Raw genomic sequence first — 18,599 nt, forward strand, 5'->3', positions numbered from 1 at the left:
TTACATAAAAACACACTAAATGATGTGACTAATTCATGTTAAATGTTTTCATATGTATTTGGTGCTAACTGGTTAGCTTAGCATAAAGACTGCCAACAGGGGCACATAGTTAGTGTTTTTGAGTAGCTTTCATCGGAGGAGAGGAGCAGTGTTTTAATTACAGATGAGTGTTTGAAGTCTTAATAGAATGAGTACTCACAGCGACAGCTGCATTACCACATGAAACAGAGCTGTGTGTGTGTGTGTGTGTGTGTGTTCAGAGCTCAGTTACTGAATACATCACTGGGCTTTGTTCACAATCAATCTGATGGGATCTTTCAAGTGGAGCCTGTGGACCAATCACAGCGCAGGAAACCAGGCTCTTTAATATCAAAGTGAAAACAAAACCAGAACACACAACACTAAATAAAACATGATATTCTTTATAAATAACATTTTATTCTCAGACGTTCACATAAAGACTGGAAACAGTTAGTGTGGTTCTGTGACGTTAGCTTTATCTTCTTTAATATCAATAACATATAGAAGATCCACGTCTCAGGGTTCTGATTGTCTTCTTGAAGGAGACCAGCATGTCTCAGGGTTCTGATTGTCTTCATGAAGGAGACCAGCATGTCTCAGGGTTCTGATTGTCTTCATAAAGGAGACCAGCATGTCTCAGGGTTCTGATTGTCTTCATGAAGGAGACCAGCATGTCTCAGGGTTCTGATTGTCTTCATAAAGGAGACCAGCATGTCTCAGGGTTCTGATTGTCTTCATAAAGGAGACCAGCATGTCTCAGGGTTCTGATTGTCTTCTTGAAGGAGACCAGCATGTCTCAGGGTTCTGATTGTCTTCTTGAAGGAGACCAGCATGTCTCAGGGTTCTGATTGTCTTCATAAAGGAGACCAGCATGTCTCAGGGTTCTGATTGTCTTCATGAAGGAGACCAGCATGTCTCAGGGTTCTGATTGTCTTCTTGAAGGAGACCAGCATGTCTCAGGGTTCTGATTGTCTTCTTGAAGGAGACCAGCATGTCTCAGGGTTCTGATTGTCTTGAAGGAGAACAACACCCTCCTCCAGCAGCCAATGGGCTGTCAGTGCTGCTGCTGGAGGGCGGTCCTCTCCTCCAGCAGCCAATGAGCTGCGATCCTACTGGCGTGGATCACATAGGACCAGGACAAGACCACCACAGCCAGTAACACCTGAGAGGCAGAAGAAGACATTGATGTGTCACCACGACAAACAGGTAGTAATAGTACTATAATATTACACACACACATACGGATATATATATATATATATATATATATATATATATATATACATACACACACACACACACACACACACACACACATATATATATATATACACATACATATACACACACACACATATATATATACTCTCACTAACTATATAGCCGCTCACTAACTAGTTATAGCCGCTCACTAACTAGTTATAGCCGCTCACTAACTAGTTATAGCCACTCACTAACTATATAGCCGCTCACTAACTAGCCATAGCCGCTCACTAACTAGTTATAGCCGCTCACTAACTAGCCATAGCCGCTCACTAACTAGCCATAGCCGCTCACTAACTAGTTATAGCCGCTCACTAACTAGTTATAGCCGCTCAATAACTAGCCATAGCCGCTCACTAACTAGCCATAGCCGCTCACTAACTAGTTATAGCCACTCACTAACTATATAGCCGCTCACTAACTATATAGCCGCTCACTAACTAGCCATAGCCGCTCACTAACTATATAGCCGCTCACTAACTATATAGCCGCTCACTAACTAGTTATAGCCGCTCACTAACTAGTTATAGCCGCTCACTAACTAGTTATAGCCGCTCACTAACTATATAGCCGCTCACTAACTATATAGCCGCTCACTAACTAGTTATAGCCGCTCACTAACTATATAGCCGCTCACTAACTATATAGCCACACACTAACTAGTTATAGCCGCACACTAACTAGTTATAGCCGCTCACTAACTAGTTATAGCCGCTGACTAACTATATAGCCGCTCACTAACTAGTTATAGCCGCTCACTAACTATATAGCCGCTCACTAACTAGTTATAGCCGCTCACTAACTATATAGCCGCTCACTAACTAGCCATAGTTGCTCACTAACTAGTTATAGCCGCTCACTAACTAGCCATAGCCGCTCACTAACTAGTTATAGCCGGTCACTAACTAGTTATAGCCGCTCACTAACTAGTTATAGCCGCTCACTAACTATATAGCCGCTCACTAACTAGCCATAGCCGCTCACTAACTAGTTATAGCCGCTCACTAACTAGCCATAGCCGCTCACTAACTATATAGCCGCTCACTAACTAGTTATAGCCGCTCACTAACTATATAGCCGCTCACTAACTAGCCATAGCCGCTCACTAACTAGTTATAGCCGGTCACTAACTAGTTATAGCCGCTCACTAACTAGTTATAGCCGCTCACTAACTATATAGCCGCTCACTAACTAGTTATAGCCGCTCACTAACTATATAGCCGCTCACTAACTAGCCATAGCCGCTCACTAACTAGTTATAGCCGCTCACTAACTAGCCATAGCCGCTCACTAACTATATAGCCGCTCACTAACTAGTTATAGCCGCTCACTAACTATATAGCCGCACACTAACTATATAGCCGCACACTAACTAGTTATAGCCGCACACTAACTAGTTATAGCCGCTCACTAACTAGTTATAGCCGCTGACTAACTATATAGCCGCTCACTAACTAGTTATAGCCGCTCACTAACTATATAGCCACTCACTAACTATATAGCCGCTCACTAACTAGCCATAGCCGCTCACTAACTAGTTATAGCCGCTCACTAACTAGTTATAGCCGCTCACTAACTAGTTATAGCCGCTCACTAACTATATAGCCGCACACTAACTAGTTATAGCCGCTCACTAACTAGCCATAGCCGCTCACTAACTATATAGCCGCTCACTAACTAGTTATAGCCTCTCACTAACTAGTTATAGCCGCTCACTAACTAGCCATAGTTGCTCACTAACTAGCCATAGCCGCTCACTAACTAGCCATAGCCGCTCACTAACTAGCCATAGCCGCTCACTAACTAGCCATAGCCGCTCACTAACTATATAGCCTCTCACTAACTAGTTATAGCTGCTCACTAACTAGCCATAGTTGCTCACTAACTAGCCATAGCCGCTCACTAACTAGCCATAGTTGCTCACTAACTAGCCATAGCCGCTCACTAACTAGCCATAGTTGCTCACTAACTAGCCATAGCCTCTCACTAACTAGTTATAGCCACTCACTAACTATATAGACTCTCACCAACTAGTTATAGCCGCTCACTAACTAGCCATAGTTGCTCACTAACTAGCCATATCCGCTCACTAACTAGCCATAGTTGCTCACTAACTAGCCATAGCCGCTCACTAACTATATAGCCGCTCACTAACTAGTTATAGCCGCTCACTAACTATATAGCCGCTCACTAACTAGCCATAGTTGCTCACTAACTAGTTATAGCCGCTCACTAACTAGCCATAGCCGCTCACTAACTAGTTATAGCCGCTCACTAACTAGCCATAGCCGCTCACTAACTAGTTATAGCCGCTCACTAACTATATAGCCGCTCACTAACTAGCCATAGCCGCTCACTAACTAGTTATAGCCGCTCACTAACTAGCCATAGCCGCTCACTAACTATATAGCCGCTCACTAACTAGTTATAGCCGCTCACTAACTAGTTATAGTCGCTCACTAACTATATAGCCTCTCACTAACTAGTTATAGCCGCTCACTAACTAGTTATAGCCGCTCACTAACTAGTTATAGCCGCTCACTAACTATATAGCCGCTCACTAACTAGTTATAGCCGCTCACTAACTATATAGCCGCTCACTAACTATATAGCCGCACACTAACTAGTTATAGCCGCACACTAACTAGTTATAGCCGCTCACTAACTAGTTATAGCCGCTGACTAACTATATAGCCGCTCACTAACTAGTTATAGCCGCTCACTAACTATATAGCCGCTCACTAACTATATAGCCGCTCACTAACTAGTTATAGCCGCTCACTAACTAGCCATAGCCGCTCACTAACTATATAGCCGCTCACTAACTAGTTATAGCCGCTCACTAACTAGTTATAGCCGCTCACTAACTATATAGCCGCTCACTAACTAGTTATAGCCGCTCACTAACTATATAGCCGCACACTAACTAGTTATAGCCGCCTCACTAACTAGCCATAGCCGCTCACTAACTATATAGCCGCTCACTAACTAGTTATAGCCTCTCACTAACTAGTTATAGCCGCTCACTAACTAGCCATAGTTGCTCACTAACTAGCCATAGCCGCTCACTAACTAGCCATAGCCGCTCACTAACTATATAGCCGCTCACTAACTAGTTATAGCCGCTCACTAACTATATAGCCGCTCACTAACTAGTTATAGCCGCTCACTAACTAGCCATAGCCGCTCACTAACTAGTTATAGCCGCTCACTAACTAGCCATAGCCGCTCATTAACTAGCCATAGCCGCTCACTAACTATATAGCCTCTCACTAACTAGTTATAGCTGCTCACTAACTAGCCATAGTTGCTCACTAACTAGCCATAGCCGCTCACTAACTAGCCATAGTTGCTCACTAACTAGCCATAGCCGCTCACTAACTAGCCATAGTTGCTCACTAACTAGCCATAGCCTCTCACTAACTAGTTATAGCCACTCACTAACTATATAGACTCTCACCAACTAGTTATAGCCGCTCACTAACTAGCCATAGTTGCTCACTAACTAGCCATATCCGCTCACTAACTAGCCATAGTTGCTCACTAACTAGCCATAGCCGCTCACTAACTAGCCATAGTTGCTCACTAACTAGCCATAGCCGCTCACTAACTAGCCATAGTTGCTCACTAACTAGCCATAGCCTCTCACTAACTAGTTATAGCCACTCACTAACTATATAGACTCTCACTAACTAGTTATAGCCGCTCACTAACTAGCCATAGTTGCTCACTAACTAGCCATATCCGCTCACTAACTAGCCATAGTTGCTCACTAACTAGCCATAGCCGCTCACTAACTAGTTATAGCCGCTCACTAACTAGCCATAGTTGCTCACTAACTAGCCATAGTTGCTCACTAACTAGCCATAGCCGCTCACTAACTAGTTATAGCCGCTCACTAACTATATAGCCGCTCACTAACTAGTTATAGCCGCTCACTAACTAGTTATTGCCGCTCACTAACTATATAGCCGCTCACTAACTATATAGCCGCTCACTAACTAGCCATAGCTGCTTACTAACTATATAGCTGCTCACTAACTAGTTATAGCCGCTCACTAACTAGTTATAGCCGCTCACTAACTATATAGCCGCTCACTAACTAGCCATAGCCGCTCACTAACTAGTTATAGCCGCTCACTAACTAGTTATAGCCGCTCACTAACTAGTTATTGCCGCTCACTAACTAGTTATTGTCGCTCACTAACTATATAGCCGCTCACTAACTAGCCATAGCCGCTCACTAACTAGTTATAGCCGCTCACTAACTAGTTATAGACGCTCACTAACTAGTTATTGCCGCTCACTAACTAGTTATTGTCGCTCACTAACTATATAGCCGCTCACTAACTAGCCATAGCCGCTCACTAACTAGTTATAGCCGCTCACTAACTAGTTATAGCCGCTCACTAACTATATAGCCGCTCACTAACTAGTTATAGCCACTCACTAACTAGTTATAGCCTCTCACTAACTAGTTATAGCCTCTCACTAACTAGCCGTAGCCGCTCACTAACTAGCCATAGCCGCTCACTAACTAGTTATAGCCGCTCACTAACTAGTTATAGCCGCTCACTAACTATATAGCCGCTCACTAACTAGTTATAGCCACTCACTAACTAGTTATAGCCGCTCACTAACTAGTTATAGCCGCTGACTAACTATATAGCCGCTCACTAACTAGTTATAGCCGCTCACTAACTATATAGCCGCTCACTAACTAGTTATAGCCGCTCACTAACTATATAGCCGCTCACTAACTAGCCATAGTTGCTCACTAACTAGTTATAGCCGCTCACTAACTAGCCATAGCCGCTCACTAACTAGTTATAGCCGGTCACTAACTAGTTATAGCCGCTCACTAACTAGTTATAGCCGCTCACTAACTATATAGCCGCTCACTAACTAGCCATAGCCGCTCACTAACTAGTTATAGCCGCTCACTAACTAGCCATAGCCGCTCACTAACTATATAGCCGCTCACTAACTAGTTATAGCCGCTCACTAACTATATAGCCGCTCACTAACTAGCCATAGCCGCTCACTAACTAGTTATAGCCGCTCACTAACTAGCCATAGCCGCTCACTAACTATATAGCCGCTCACTAACTAGTTATAGCCGCTCACTAACTAGTTATAGCCGCTCACTAACTATATAGCCGCACACTAACTATATAGCCGCACACTAACTAGTTATAGCCGCACACTAACTAGTTATAGCCGCTCACTAACTAGTTATAGCCGCTGACTAACTATATAGCCGCTCACTAACTAGTTATAGCCGCTCACTAACTATATAGCCACTCACTAACTATATAGCCGCTCACTAACTAGCCATAGCCGCTCACTAACTAGTTATAGCCGCTCACTAACTAGTTATAGCCGCTCACTAACTAGTTATAGCCGCTCACTAACTATATAGCCGCACACTAACTAGTTATAGCCGCTCACTAACTAGCCATAGCCGCTCACTAACTATATAGCCGCTCACTAACTAGTTATAGCCTCTCACTAACTAGTTATAGCCGCTCACTAACTAGCCATAGTTGCTCACTAACTAGCCATAGCCGCTCACTAACTAGCCATAGCCGCTCACTAACTAGCCATAGCCGCTCACTAACTAGCCATAGCCGCTCACTAACTATATAGCCTCTCACTAACTAGTTATAGCTGCTCACTAACTAGCCATAGTTGCTCACTAACTAGCCATAGCCGCTCACTAACTAGCCATAGTTGCTCACTAACTAGCCATAGCCGCTCACTAACTAGCCATAGTTGCTCACTAACTAGCCATAGCCTCTCACTAACTAGTTATAGCCACTCACTAACTATATAGACTCTCACCAACTAGTTATAGCCGCTCACTAACTAGCCATAGTTGCTCACTAACTAGCCATATCCGCTCACTAACTAGCCATAGTTGCTCACTAACTAGCCATAGCCGCTCACTAACTAGTTATAGCCACACACTAACTATATAGCCGCTCACTAACTAGTTATAGCCGCTCACTAACTATATAGCCGCTCACTAACTAGCCATAGTTGCTCACTAACTAGTTATAGCCGCTCACTAACTAGCCATAGCCGCTCACTAACTAGTTATAGCCGCTCACTAACTAGCCATAGCCGCTCACTAACTAGTTATAGCCGCTCACTAACTATATAGCCGCTCACTAACTAGCCATAGCCGCTCACTAACTAGTTATAGCCGCTCACTAACTAGCCATAGCCGCTCACTAACTATATAGCCGCTCACTAACTAGTTATAGCCGCTCACTAACTAGTTATAGTCGCTCACTAACTATATAGCCTCTCACTAACTAGTTATAGCCGCTCACTAACTAGTTATAGCCGCTCACTAACTAGTTATAGCCGCTCACTAACTATATAGCCGCTCACTAACTAGTTATAGCCGCTCACTAACTATATAGCCGCTCACTAACTATATAGCCGCACACTAACTAGTTATAGCCGCACACTAACTAGTTATAGCCGCTCACTAACTAGTTATAGCCGCTGACTAACTATATAGCCGCTCACTAACTAGTTATAGCCGCTCACTAACTATATAGCCGCTCACTAACTATATAGCCGCTCACTAACTAGTTATAGCCGCTCACTAACTAGCCATAGCCGCTCACTAACTATATAGCCGCTCACTAACTAGTTATAGCCGCTCACTAACTAGTTATAGCCGCTCACTAACTATATAGCCGCTCACTAACTAGTTATAGCCGCTCACTAACTATATAGCCGCACACTAACTAGTTATAGCCGCTCACTAACTAGCCATAGCCGCTCACTAACTATATAGCCGCTCACTAACTAGTTATAGCCTCTCACTAACTAGTTATAGCCGCTCACTAACTAGCCATAGTTGCTCACTAACTAGCCATAGCCGCTCACTAACTAGCCATAGCCGCTCACTAACTATATAGCCGCTCACTAACTAGTTATAGCCGCTCACTAACTATATAGCCGCTCACTAACTAGTTATAGCCGCTCACTAACTAGCCATAGCCGCTCACTAACTAGTTATAGCCGCTCACTAACTAGCCATAGCCGCTCATTAACTAGCCATAGCCGCTCACTAACTATATAGCCTCTCACTAACTAGTTATAGCTGCTCACTAACTAGCCATAGTTGCTCACTAACTAGCCATAGCCGCTCACTAACTAGCCATAGTTGCTCACTAACTAGCTATAGCCGCTCACTAACTAGCCATAGTTGCTCACTAACTAGCCATAGCCTCTCACTAACTAGTTATAGCCACTCACTAACTATATAGACTCTCACCAACTAGTTATAGCCGCTCACTAACTAGCCATAGTTGCTCACTAACTAGCCATAGCCGCTCACTAACTAGCCATAGTTGCTCACTAACTAGCCATAGCCTCTCACTAACTAGCCATAGTTGCTCACTAACTAGCCATAGCCGCTCACTAACTAGCCATAGTTGCTCACTAACTAGCCATAGCCTCTCACTAACTAGTTATAGCCACTCACTAACTATATAGACTCTCACTAACTAGTTATAGCCGCTCACTAACTAGCCATAGTTGCTCACTAACTAGCCATATCCGCTCACTAACTAGCCATAGTTGCTCACTAACTAGCCATAGCCGCTCACTAACTAGTTATAGCCGCTCACTAACTAGCCATAGTTGCTCACTAACTAGCCATAGTTGCTCACTAACTAGCCATAGCCGCTCACTAACTAGTTATAGCCGCTCACTAACTATATAGCCGCTCACTAACTAGTTATAGCCGCTCACTAACTAGTTATTGCCGCTCACTAACTATATAGCCGCTCACTAACTATATAGCCGCTCACTAACTAGCCATAGCTGCTTACTAACTATATAGCTGCTCACTAACTAGTTATAGCCGCTCACTAACTATATAGCCGCTCACTAACTATATAGCCACTCACTAACTAGTTATAGCCGCTCACTAACTAGTTATAGCCGCTCACTAACTATATAGCCGCTCACTAACTAGCCATAGCCGCTCACTAACTAGTTATAGCCGCTCACTAACTAGTTATAGCCGCTCACTAACTAGTTATTGCCGCTCACTAACTAGTTATTGTCGCTCACTAACTATATAGCCGCTCACTAACTAGCCATAGCCGCTCACTAACTAGTTATAGCCGCTCACTAACTAGTTATAGACGCTCACTAACTAGTTATTGCCGCTCACTAACTAGTTATTGTCGCTCACTAACTATATAGCCGCTCACTAACTAGCCATAGCCGCTCACTAACTAGTTATAGCCGCTCACTAACTAGTTATAGCCGCTCACTAACTATATAGCCGCTCACTAACTAGTTATAGCCACTCACTAACTAGTTATAGCCTCTCACTAACTAGTTATAGCCTCTCACTAACTAGCCGTAGCCGCTCACTAACTAGCCATAGCCGCTCACTAACTAGTTATAGCCGCTCACTAACTAGTTATAGCCGCTCACTAACTATATAGCCGCTCACTAACTAGTTATAGCCGCTCACTAACTAGCCATAACCGCTCACTAACTAGCCATAGTTGCTCACTAACTAGCCATAGCCGCGCTCGAACTCGCTCTAAGTAGCACTAGCTAACCAGGAAAACATACCAGCGAGTAGATCCGGTCGACATCGCGCCTGCTGATGGTCGCCATCTTGTTTCTAACCCGCTGGAACACCAACGGTAAACGGCGTGTTCGTTCTTCTTCTCCGGTTCTAAAAGGCGGTTTGTAGCACAAAGTGAAGCGCGCTACCGCTACCTGCGGCTGCGGAGCGTCACTACAACACATTCAATCTGACCAGCATTAAAACATTAATATTATTCACAATATTACCACAACGTTATTATTATTAACATAAGTAATAATATATTAACATTGTTTACAATATTACTAATACATTAATATGATTTACAATATTACTACAACGTTAATATTATTAACATAAGTATTAATATATTAACATTCTTTACAGTATTACTAATACATTAATATGATTTACAATATTACCAATACATTAATATTTGTAGTAGTATTACTAATACATTCATAATATATATATTGCTCAACCAGTTAATGAGTGTGTATTTATATGACTATAATACAACATACCGTTAGGGGGCAGCACTGACAACATGAGGAGGTCTCACTCCGCCTCCTCCACTCCGCGAGAAAGTACATTTACTCCAGTACTTTATTAGAATACTTCCATGTTCTGCTACTTTATTGATCTACTACACCTCAAAGGTATATATAGTACTTTTTGCTGTACTACTTTTATCTGACAGCTTTATTTACTTTACAGATTCAGATCATTAATCTTCTGATAAATGATGTGTTATGAATTATTTTGCATAATGAGCACTTTTATTTGAAGTACATTTTGATGCTGATACTTTTGTACTGTTACTTAACGGAAGTAAAGTATTTCTACGCTGTAGAATATACTTTATATGAGTAGTTTGGTAGCAGTATTGTACTACTACACTAATATCTGCTCTCTGATGCACCATGCGGATAAACTCTGTTTATTCGCAAACATAAATATAATAATATATAATACAATACATTATGTTCTTGTGAAAGAGGTGTATGCACCTGCACATATAAATATACACAAAAAAACATTAAAGTAAACAAACCAGAATAGAAAACACGATCTAAATAAATGAAATGCCTGTATTGTGTTGCATCTATTTTTACTTACTACATAAACTGTTAAATGCTCATAATCCCGATTCATTAGGATGAAAATATGTAAATCTCACTTAAGAATAAAGAAAATCCAATGTTCTATGTCCCACAATGCACCGCGGCACCTTTCTCTTTCCGGCTGTGTGCAGCTTCGGTTCGGGGCGACAACTCCAGACACAAATGTCCCCGTTTCTACCGGGAGTTTACGGTCTAAACGGGTCCGAGCGGCGGCACCCGGTGGGCCGGTGAACCCGGATGCCGCTCACGGTGCGGAACTCTGCCCGGAGGAGGAGAAAGACCCCGGATAAGAAGCTCCCGGAGCGGCCGGAGGAGGCGACTTCTTCTGCTGCTGCAGCAGCTCGGGTACATGAAGCTAACAAGCTAACAAGCTAACGAGCTGACAGGAAATCTTTCTGTTCCTCCTCCCCGTCACGGGAACCTGTCGGGTGGGGGGTCGGGTCCCTACGGGGGTGGGGGTGGGGGGGTAGTTGTAAGTTACAATATCGTTTAAGCTGCTGGTTAGCTCAATGCTAACATGCTAATATGGCAACTTACAGTCTTGTTCTGTTTGTGTCGTTGTGTGTTTGTGTCTCTGTGTTTGTGTCTTTGTATGTTTGTGTCTTTGTATGTTTTGATCTTTGTATGTTTGTGTCGTTGTGTGTTTGTGTCTTTGTATGTTTGTGTCTTTGTATGTTTGTGTCTTTGTATGTTTTGATCTTTGTATGTTTGTGTCGTTGTGTGTTTGTGTCTTTGTATGTTTTGGTGTCTCTGAGTTTGTGTCTTTGTATGTTTGTGTCTTTGTATGTTTTGGTGTCTCTGAGTTTGTGTCTTTGTATGTTTGTGTCTTTGTATGTTTGTGTCTTTGTATGTTTTGGTCTTTGTATGTTTTGGTCTTTGTATGTTTTGGTGTCTCTGTGTTTGTGTCTTTGTATGTTTTGGTCTTTGTATGTTTTGGTCTTTGTATGTTTTGGTGTCTCTGTGTTTGTGTCTTTGTATGTTTGTGTCTTTGTATGTTTGTGTCTTGTATGTTTGTGTCTTTGTATGTTTGTGTCTTTGTATGTTTGTGTCTTTGTATGTTTTGATCTTTGTATGTTTTGGTCTTTGTATGTTTGTGTCTTTGTATGTTTGTGTCTTTGTATGTTTGTGTCTTGTATGTTTGTGTCTTTGTATGTTTTGGTCTTTGTATGTTTGTGTCTTTGTATGTTTGTGTCTTTGTATGTTTGTGTCTTTGTATGTTTTGGTCTTTGTATGTTTTGGTCTTTGTATGTTTGTGTCTTTGTATGTTTGTGTCTTTGTATGTTTGTGTCTTTGTATGTTTTGGTGTCTCTGTGTTTGTGTCTTTGTATGTTTGTGTCTTTGTATGTTTGTCTTTGTATGTTTTGGTCTTTGTATGTTTGTCTCTCTGTGTTTGTGTCTTTGTATGTTTGTGTCTTTGTATGTTTTGGTCTTTGTATGTTTTGGTCTTTGTATGTTTGTGTCTTTGTGTGTTTGTGTCTTTGTATGTTTGTGTCTTTGTATGTTTGTGTCTTTGTATGTTTTGGTCTTTGTGTGTTTGTGTCTTTGTATGTTTGTGTCTTTGTATGTTTGTGTCTTTGTATGTTTTGGTCTTTGTGTGTTTGTGTCTTTGTATGTTTGTGTCTTTGTATGTTTTGATCTTTGTATGTTTGTCTCTCTGTGTTTGTATGCTGCACCAGAGGAACTACTGTAGTTATAACCAGGTGTGAATAACGTGTGTGTCTGTTCAGGTGATGGCGCCCATGAGGATGAAGCTGCGAGCGCGTCGCCGTGATAATGTCGCCGCAGATGCGGCAGCAGAAGGTGACCAGCAGCAGCAGGAGGAGGAAGAGGAGGGGGGGCGGAGCCGAGGGAGTAGCAGGAGGAGGAAGACCGGCAACACCACGGCGGCCTCCACCACGGCCACGCCCGCCGCCTCCTGGTCTCCTCCTCCTCCATCTTCGTCGGCTTCGGTGCGTGCGGCGATGGCGGTGGCGGAGGAGGCGTCGCCCGACTCCAAATGCCCGATCTGCCTGGACCGCTTCAACAACCTGGCGTACCTGGACCGCTGCTTGCACCGCTTCTGCTTCCCGTGCATCCAGGAGTGGTCGCACAACAAGGCCGAGTGTCCGCTCTGCAAGCAGCCTTTCGCCTCCATCTTGCACTCGGTGCGTGCCGAGGACGACTTCAAGGAGTACACGCTGCGGCCGCCGCCCGCCAACAGCAGCGTGGCTGCTACCGTGGCCATGGTGGCGGCCATGGCGTCGGCGGCAAGGAGCGACCACCAGATGAGGTTAATGCTGAGGAGGCACAGGGGGGCTGACGGCGGGGAGGCAACGACGAGGAGGCGGAGGGGGGGGAGAGGAGGAGTTGGGGGGGGCAGGAGGTCAGGGGTGTGGGAGTGGTATCTAGACACCCCTCCTCTCACGCTCCCTCCTCTTCCTCGCCATCCCGCCGTTTCTCCTGTCGTCGCAGAGGACAGCGAGGAGGGGGAGGACCCGGGCGAACGGAGGACGAGAGGAGGGGCCGATCTGACGGAGCGCGGCGTGATATTTGAGGGGCTGACGGGACTGGGCGGCGCGGTGGTGCCACAGCCGCCCAACGACCGGGCGTCGCGCCGGCTGATGACTCGCCTGGCGGCGAGGCAGCGGCTCCAGCGAGAAGGCGGGACGGTGCGGCGGCTGAGGGAGAGAGAAACTGTGGCCTTCCGTCGCGCTCTCTACCGCAACGCCATACGGGTCGCCGGGGTCGGCGGTAATCACAGGCAGCAGCGTGACATCACGGCAGAAAGCTTCCGCCGTAACCCCAGCCACCTGAACAGGCTCCGCCCCTGGCTGCGGCGGGAGCTCACGGTGCTGTACGGCGCCCACGGCTCGTTGGTCGACATCGTTCAGCGCATCATCATGGCGCGGGTCGCTCGCCATGGCCTGGAGGACACGCCCACCATAGAAGAAGAGCTGCGACAGTTCCTGTTGGCGCGCACCGACCACTTCCTGCACGAGCTGGTGAGCTTCGCCCGCTCGCCGCTCAGCCTGGAGAGCTACGACCTGCAGGCGACATACGAGCCGCCAGATGCCGCTATGGAGCTGGACGGCACGAGCAGCTCCTCCGACAGCAGCTCCGTCATCGCCATATCGGAGGGCGAGGAAGAGGAGGGGACGGCGGGAGGAAGATCGGCGGAGAGGCTGCTGGCGATGGCGTGCGGCACTCACGACGACGTCGTCCAAGCAGGAAGCTGCCTCAGCCTGGCGACCTGGGACGACGAGACTCCAGGCCCCTCCTACTCCACCGCAGACCCGTCGCGATCGCTCGCCTCCCCGCAGTTTGGTCACGCCCCTCGGGAGGAGGCCAATGAGGAAGAGGGAGGAGACAAGGAGGAGTGTCTGATTGTGGGATACAAGAAGCCGATAGCGGAGCGGACTCCTGAGCTGGTGCAGCTCTCCTCCGACACTGAGGAGGAGGAGAGGAAGAAGACGACTGAGGAACTTCCTCGCCTCCACTCCGCCACCCCTCCCCTCTCTTACCTACCCACAATCCCTCCCTCCACCTCGGGCGGCGAGCGGAACGACGAGCCGAAGGAGAAAGACGGCTCCTGGTCGGGCAGCTCTGGAGGGAACTCGGTATGCGCGCTCAGCCCGGCGGCGCCCGGAAAGAGAGAGCAGCGCCCGGTGGGAGACGGGAAGTCTGGCGGCGAGATGGCAAGAGAGGAAGAGGAGAAGAAGAAGAAAAAGAAAAAGAAGAGGAGGAGTATGAGGAAGAGGAGGAGAGGGCAGGAGAGGAGCGGCACCCTGTACAACCCGAACCGCTCCATTTATCCCGCAATGATGCGCCACCGCTCGCACTCCTCCTCGCCGTTTCACTCCAGTGTCGGCTCGCCCGACTCCACCTGGGAGTACCACTGCGCCCAGGTGTCCCCTCTCACCTCCTCCGTCTCCTCACCCTCCCGTTGCTCCTCTTCTTCCTTCTCCTCTTCCTCCTCCCAACCACCGGCACCGATACCTTCGCTCTCCCCCAACTGTCACCATGGGGAGAAACCTGGTGGGAAGAGGAAGTACAAGAGCCGCCACCTGGACAGCGACGACAGGGACCCCAGCTGGAGGCCGAGCAGCCGGGAGAAGGAGGCGAGGAGGAGACTCGAGAGGTGAGGGCACCAACCTGTTTCTGTTGTGAGTGACATGTGTCCTGTGATGTAATCTTGCTGTCCGTCCTCCAGCAGAAGCCGGCGGGCAGACCGGAGCCCCAGCGTGGAGATCATCTACGAGGGCGTCGTCTCCCCGAACGCCGCGCAGACCCCGGCCCGCAAACGGCGCCGGAAACAACAGCGCGGGACTCGGCACAGCAGGTGCGTCTCGCTAAATACTTAAAGACGTCTCCGGATGTCCAACAAAGTCCTAACTGCCCGTCTCTCGCAGCTCTCCGGTCATCATCACCCTCGACAGCGACAGCAGCCTCGACGCCGCCAGCAGCAGCAGTCCAATCAGCAGCCAGCAGACCGTCGACTTCTCAGACCTCCCTCCTCTCCCGTCGGTGCACTCGGACGGAGTGGGCGGAGCCCTGGGCGCGGAAATCGGCGAGCTTCCCGTCGACATCCTGGACCGGGGATCGGAAGGGTCGGAGGTCGAGCCGGCGAGCCGTTCGGAGGTCGCGGGTCTGGTCGCCATCGACGACGGCGACAACAGCGAACACGACGTGGACGTGGAAAACCTAGAGGAGAGCAGTTTGCTGCTGGATGATGAAGATAATGATGAAGATGGACCAATGGGAGCTACTGCTGCTAATCCGAGAGGCTCTCGGCCAATAGGAGAGAAGAATGCTGCCTCCACAAATCCGATCGAGGCTTTGTCCTCGGACAGCCGCCTCCTCGCGTCCATCCTCGACGACCTGAAGGGAATCGCCCCGCCGAAACGCACACCTGTGAACTTTGACCCCAGCTGGTCGACCGAGACGAGACCGGCAACCGGCGCCGCGGACCAGAATCGGGGCTTCGACTCGCCGGCGTGTCGCTCCGCCGTCCGGCCGTCGCCTCTTGAGCGCCTGAAGGAGTCCAGCGGGAGAAAGGAGGTGAAGGACGTCCCTCCTCTCCTGAAGCAGGCGAGTCCCGTCAGGTCGTACAACAGACACACGCCGCCGCCGTTAAAGCACAAAGACGCCGGTAGTCCGCACCGGTCCCCCGTGGACTCGCCCCTCGTCGCTGTTGGTGTAAATTCTCACGTTGATCCCAAGTCAAACCCCATTGACTCCCGTCCTGAAGATCCCTCGTCAGTGCTGAAGAGACATTTCACGAGAGGCGATCCGGCCTCTACGAGCAGCATCTCAGCCAATGACGTACGTTCTTCCTGTCATTTCGCCCCCTTTGACTCCCATTCAGCTGCTCCTTCTGAAGTCCAAGCCGACGGCATCAATTCCACGAGTCACAAACCTTCCGCTGACGCCCGTTCTTCTTCTGGTTTGGAAAACAGTTTACATCTGGAGTTCACTTCTTCTTCAAAGTTACATTCCAGCCGTGATAGCGGCAAGGAAATCTCTTCTTCTGGTTTGAGAGCCTCCCCCGTTGACTTGCATCCTGTGAATTCTTTATCTGCCATTGATTTCCATTCAACCAAGACTGGCTGGTGCAATGAGAAGCCTGCCGATTCTACCTCCAGAGGTTGCATGGGTGAGACTGACCGGACAAGTTCCTGTCTGGTAGCACCCGTTGACCTCCATCCTACCAGCAGTGCTTCTGCTGAAGGCACACAGGCCGGTGGGGTTGTTTTCTCAGGAGTCGACCATTACGACACGTCGCCTCCTGCTTTTGTTTCATCCTTTGATTTCAGGACTCCCTGCTCGCCCATTGACTCCCACTCTTCCAGTAAGAGAGAGGGGCGCTTTAGAGGTAGTTCAGTGCCGACAGCAGCTCCCAGCGGCAGGTTGTCACCCATTGACGTGCATCCTAGTCCCAAATCTACCGTTGACCTCCACTCTTCCAGCGCAGCTGCAGAAGAACTGACGGACAGCGAGGCTTCATCGGTAATCAATCATGGGGTCGGGTCGCCTCATGCTCGCCTGCCACCCATTGATGTGCATTGTCCAAGTCCTTTGCCACCTGTTAACCTCCATTCTTCTAGCACCACGATTGATGGACACTTGAACCACACGTCCTCCGCTACCTTTGACTCCAAACTTCTCCAACTTCACAACCACTTTGATCCCCGATGCAACTCCCAGTTCCCCGTCGGCGACCGCTCGGAGTGCGGCGTCGCCACCGGCGACCGCTCGGAGTGCGGCGTCGCCACCGGCGACCGCTCGGAGTGCGGCGTCGCCGACCGCTTGGAGCACGGCGTCGCCGACCGCTCGGAGTGCGCGGTTGCCATCGGCGACCGCTCGGAGTGTGTGGTTGCCGTCGGCGACCGCTCGGAGTGCGCCGCCCCCTTTGACTCTCGTCTAAAAGACTCTCGGAGAAACTTTCAGCTGCCGCTGGACGATCGCATCGCGTCTCCACCCGGAGAGAACCAGTGGAACACCAACCCCTCCATTGACGCCCGCTCAGACTCTCAGTCGCCCATTGACGAACACGTCTGGAACACACACACACACACGGCCACGTAGGACACACACACACACACACACGTAGGACACACACACACACACACACGTAGGACACACACACACAGACACACACGCGCCTGAAACAAAGAGAGATTAAATGTTTTGAGAGCTGATTTTTTAAAGATGAATTGAGACCTTTTTCTGCTTGTTTTCAAAGTTCTTTGGTTCTGTTTGTACGTAAAGAACAAAGTTTAAATAATTATTTTCACATGTGACTTGTTTCTCTTTTTGTGGGGATGGACACACAAATGTGGACGGATCAATTTAAATGTTCACCGCGACTGATTGAATTGGCACATAATCTGATTTTGTTTCAAGTTCAATGGTTAAAATTAGTTTTCAAACTGCCACGTTTTGTTTAGCAATTTAAAAAGTAATTTTTACGTCTCATGGTCTTAATTTTTATATAATTATAATTATGATGATTAGTCAACGCTGGAGGTGATTGATAAGCCCCTGTCTGTCAATCAAATGAAGTCTGAAATAAAACAGAAATTCAAGTAAAAGTAATTTGTGTGTGTGTGTGTGTGTGTGTGTTCGTGTTCGTCGAATGATCAATCTATTCATTTAGAAAAGTCATTTGTTTAAAAAATAATTCTGGACATTTATGAATAACATTTATAACATAAACAAGTGACTATTGGTTCATAACTGATTGATGAAGGATTAATTTGAGTTATAAACAATAAAGCCTTTTATAATGTAGCAACATATGTTTTAACCATGTGACCATTTACACCTGATCAAAGTAATTAAATAATGTATTTATATTTATTGTTTAGTTCAATTGACTTCCATAACGAAGCTGCAGTTTGTGTTTCTCACCACCAGGTGGAGCCGTCATTTGCTTTTTACCCTTCACTCCTGGTTACCCTTCTCTGTTCTTCATCCTCCGTGTCCTTCACGTTCTGCCTCCTTCCTCACTGCTTCTTCCTCCTCTTCCTCCTCACTGCTTCCTCCTCCTCCTCACTGCTTCCTCCTCCTCACTGCTTCCTCCTCCTCCTCCTCACTGCTTCCTCCTCCTCACCTCTTCC

At 47.2% G+C, this 18,599-nt stretch overlaps 1 protein-coding gene and 1 long non-coding RNA gene across 3 annotated transcripts; one reads left to right on the plus strand and one right to left on the minus strand.

The window, feature by feature from the left end:
* Positions 1–339: 339 nt before the first annotated feature.
* Positions 340–10,654, minus strand: LOC117747929. The gene is made up of 3 exons (XR_004611505.1): positions 10,402–10,654; positions 9,901–10,006; positions 340–1,183 (listed from the first exon to the last, which is right to left on the minus strand). It is a non-coding gene; the product is annotated as an uncharacterized LOC117747929 (long non-coding RNA).
* Positions 10,655–11,107: 453 nt separating this feature from the next.
* Positions 11,108–18,075, plus strand: LOC117747909. 2 transcript variants are annotated; one of them, XM_034557413.1, is made up of 4 exons: positions 11,108–11,346; positions 12,729–15,118; positions 15,191–15,319; positions 15,390–18,075. In XM_034557413.1, exons 1-4 carry the CDS (start codon positions 11,239–11,241, stop codon positions 17,563–17,565), a joined length of 4,803 nt encoding a protein of 1,600 aa, XP_034413304.1. In that variant the 5' UTR covers positions 11,108–11,238; the 3' UTR covers positions 17,566–18,075. The 2 variants fall into 2 exon arrangements, with proteins under 2 accessions (XP_034413304.1, XP_034413305.1); XM_034557414.1 differs by having other exon boundaries at positions 15,194–15,319.
* Positions 18,076–18,599: the final 524 nt, after the last annotated feature.

The sequence above is a fragment of the Cyclopterus lumpus genome, chromosome 18 (genome assembly GCF_009769545.1).
Source record: "Cyclopterus lumpus isolate fCycLum1 chromosome 18, fCycLum1.pri, whole genome shotgun sequence".
In the NCBI taxonomy this organism is placed as follows: Eukaryota; Metazoa; Chordata; class Actinopteri; order Perciformes; family Cyclopteridae; genus Cyclopterus; species Cyclopterus lumpus.

Excerpts from the sequence above, each read along its gene's own strand:
- LOC117747909 (XM_034557413.1), top strand. The coding sequence starts at position 11,239 with ATGCCGCTCACGGTGCGGAACTCTGCCCGGAGGAGGAGAAAGACCCCG. Across the intron at positions 15,119-15,190 it reads GCGAGGAGGAGACTCGAGAG|CAGAAGCCGGCGGGCAGACC; the intron begins GTGAGGGCACCA and ends TCCGTCCTCCAG. Across the intron at positions 15,320-15,389 it reads CGCGGGACTCGGCACAGCAG|CTCTCCGGTCATCATCACCC; the intron begins GTGCGTCTCGCT and ends CGTCTCTCGCAG.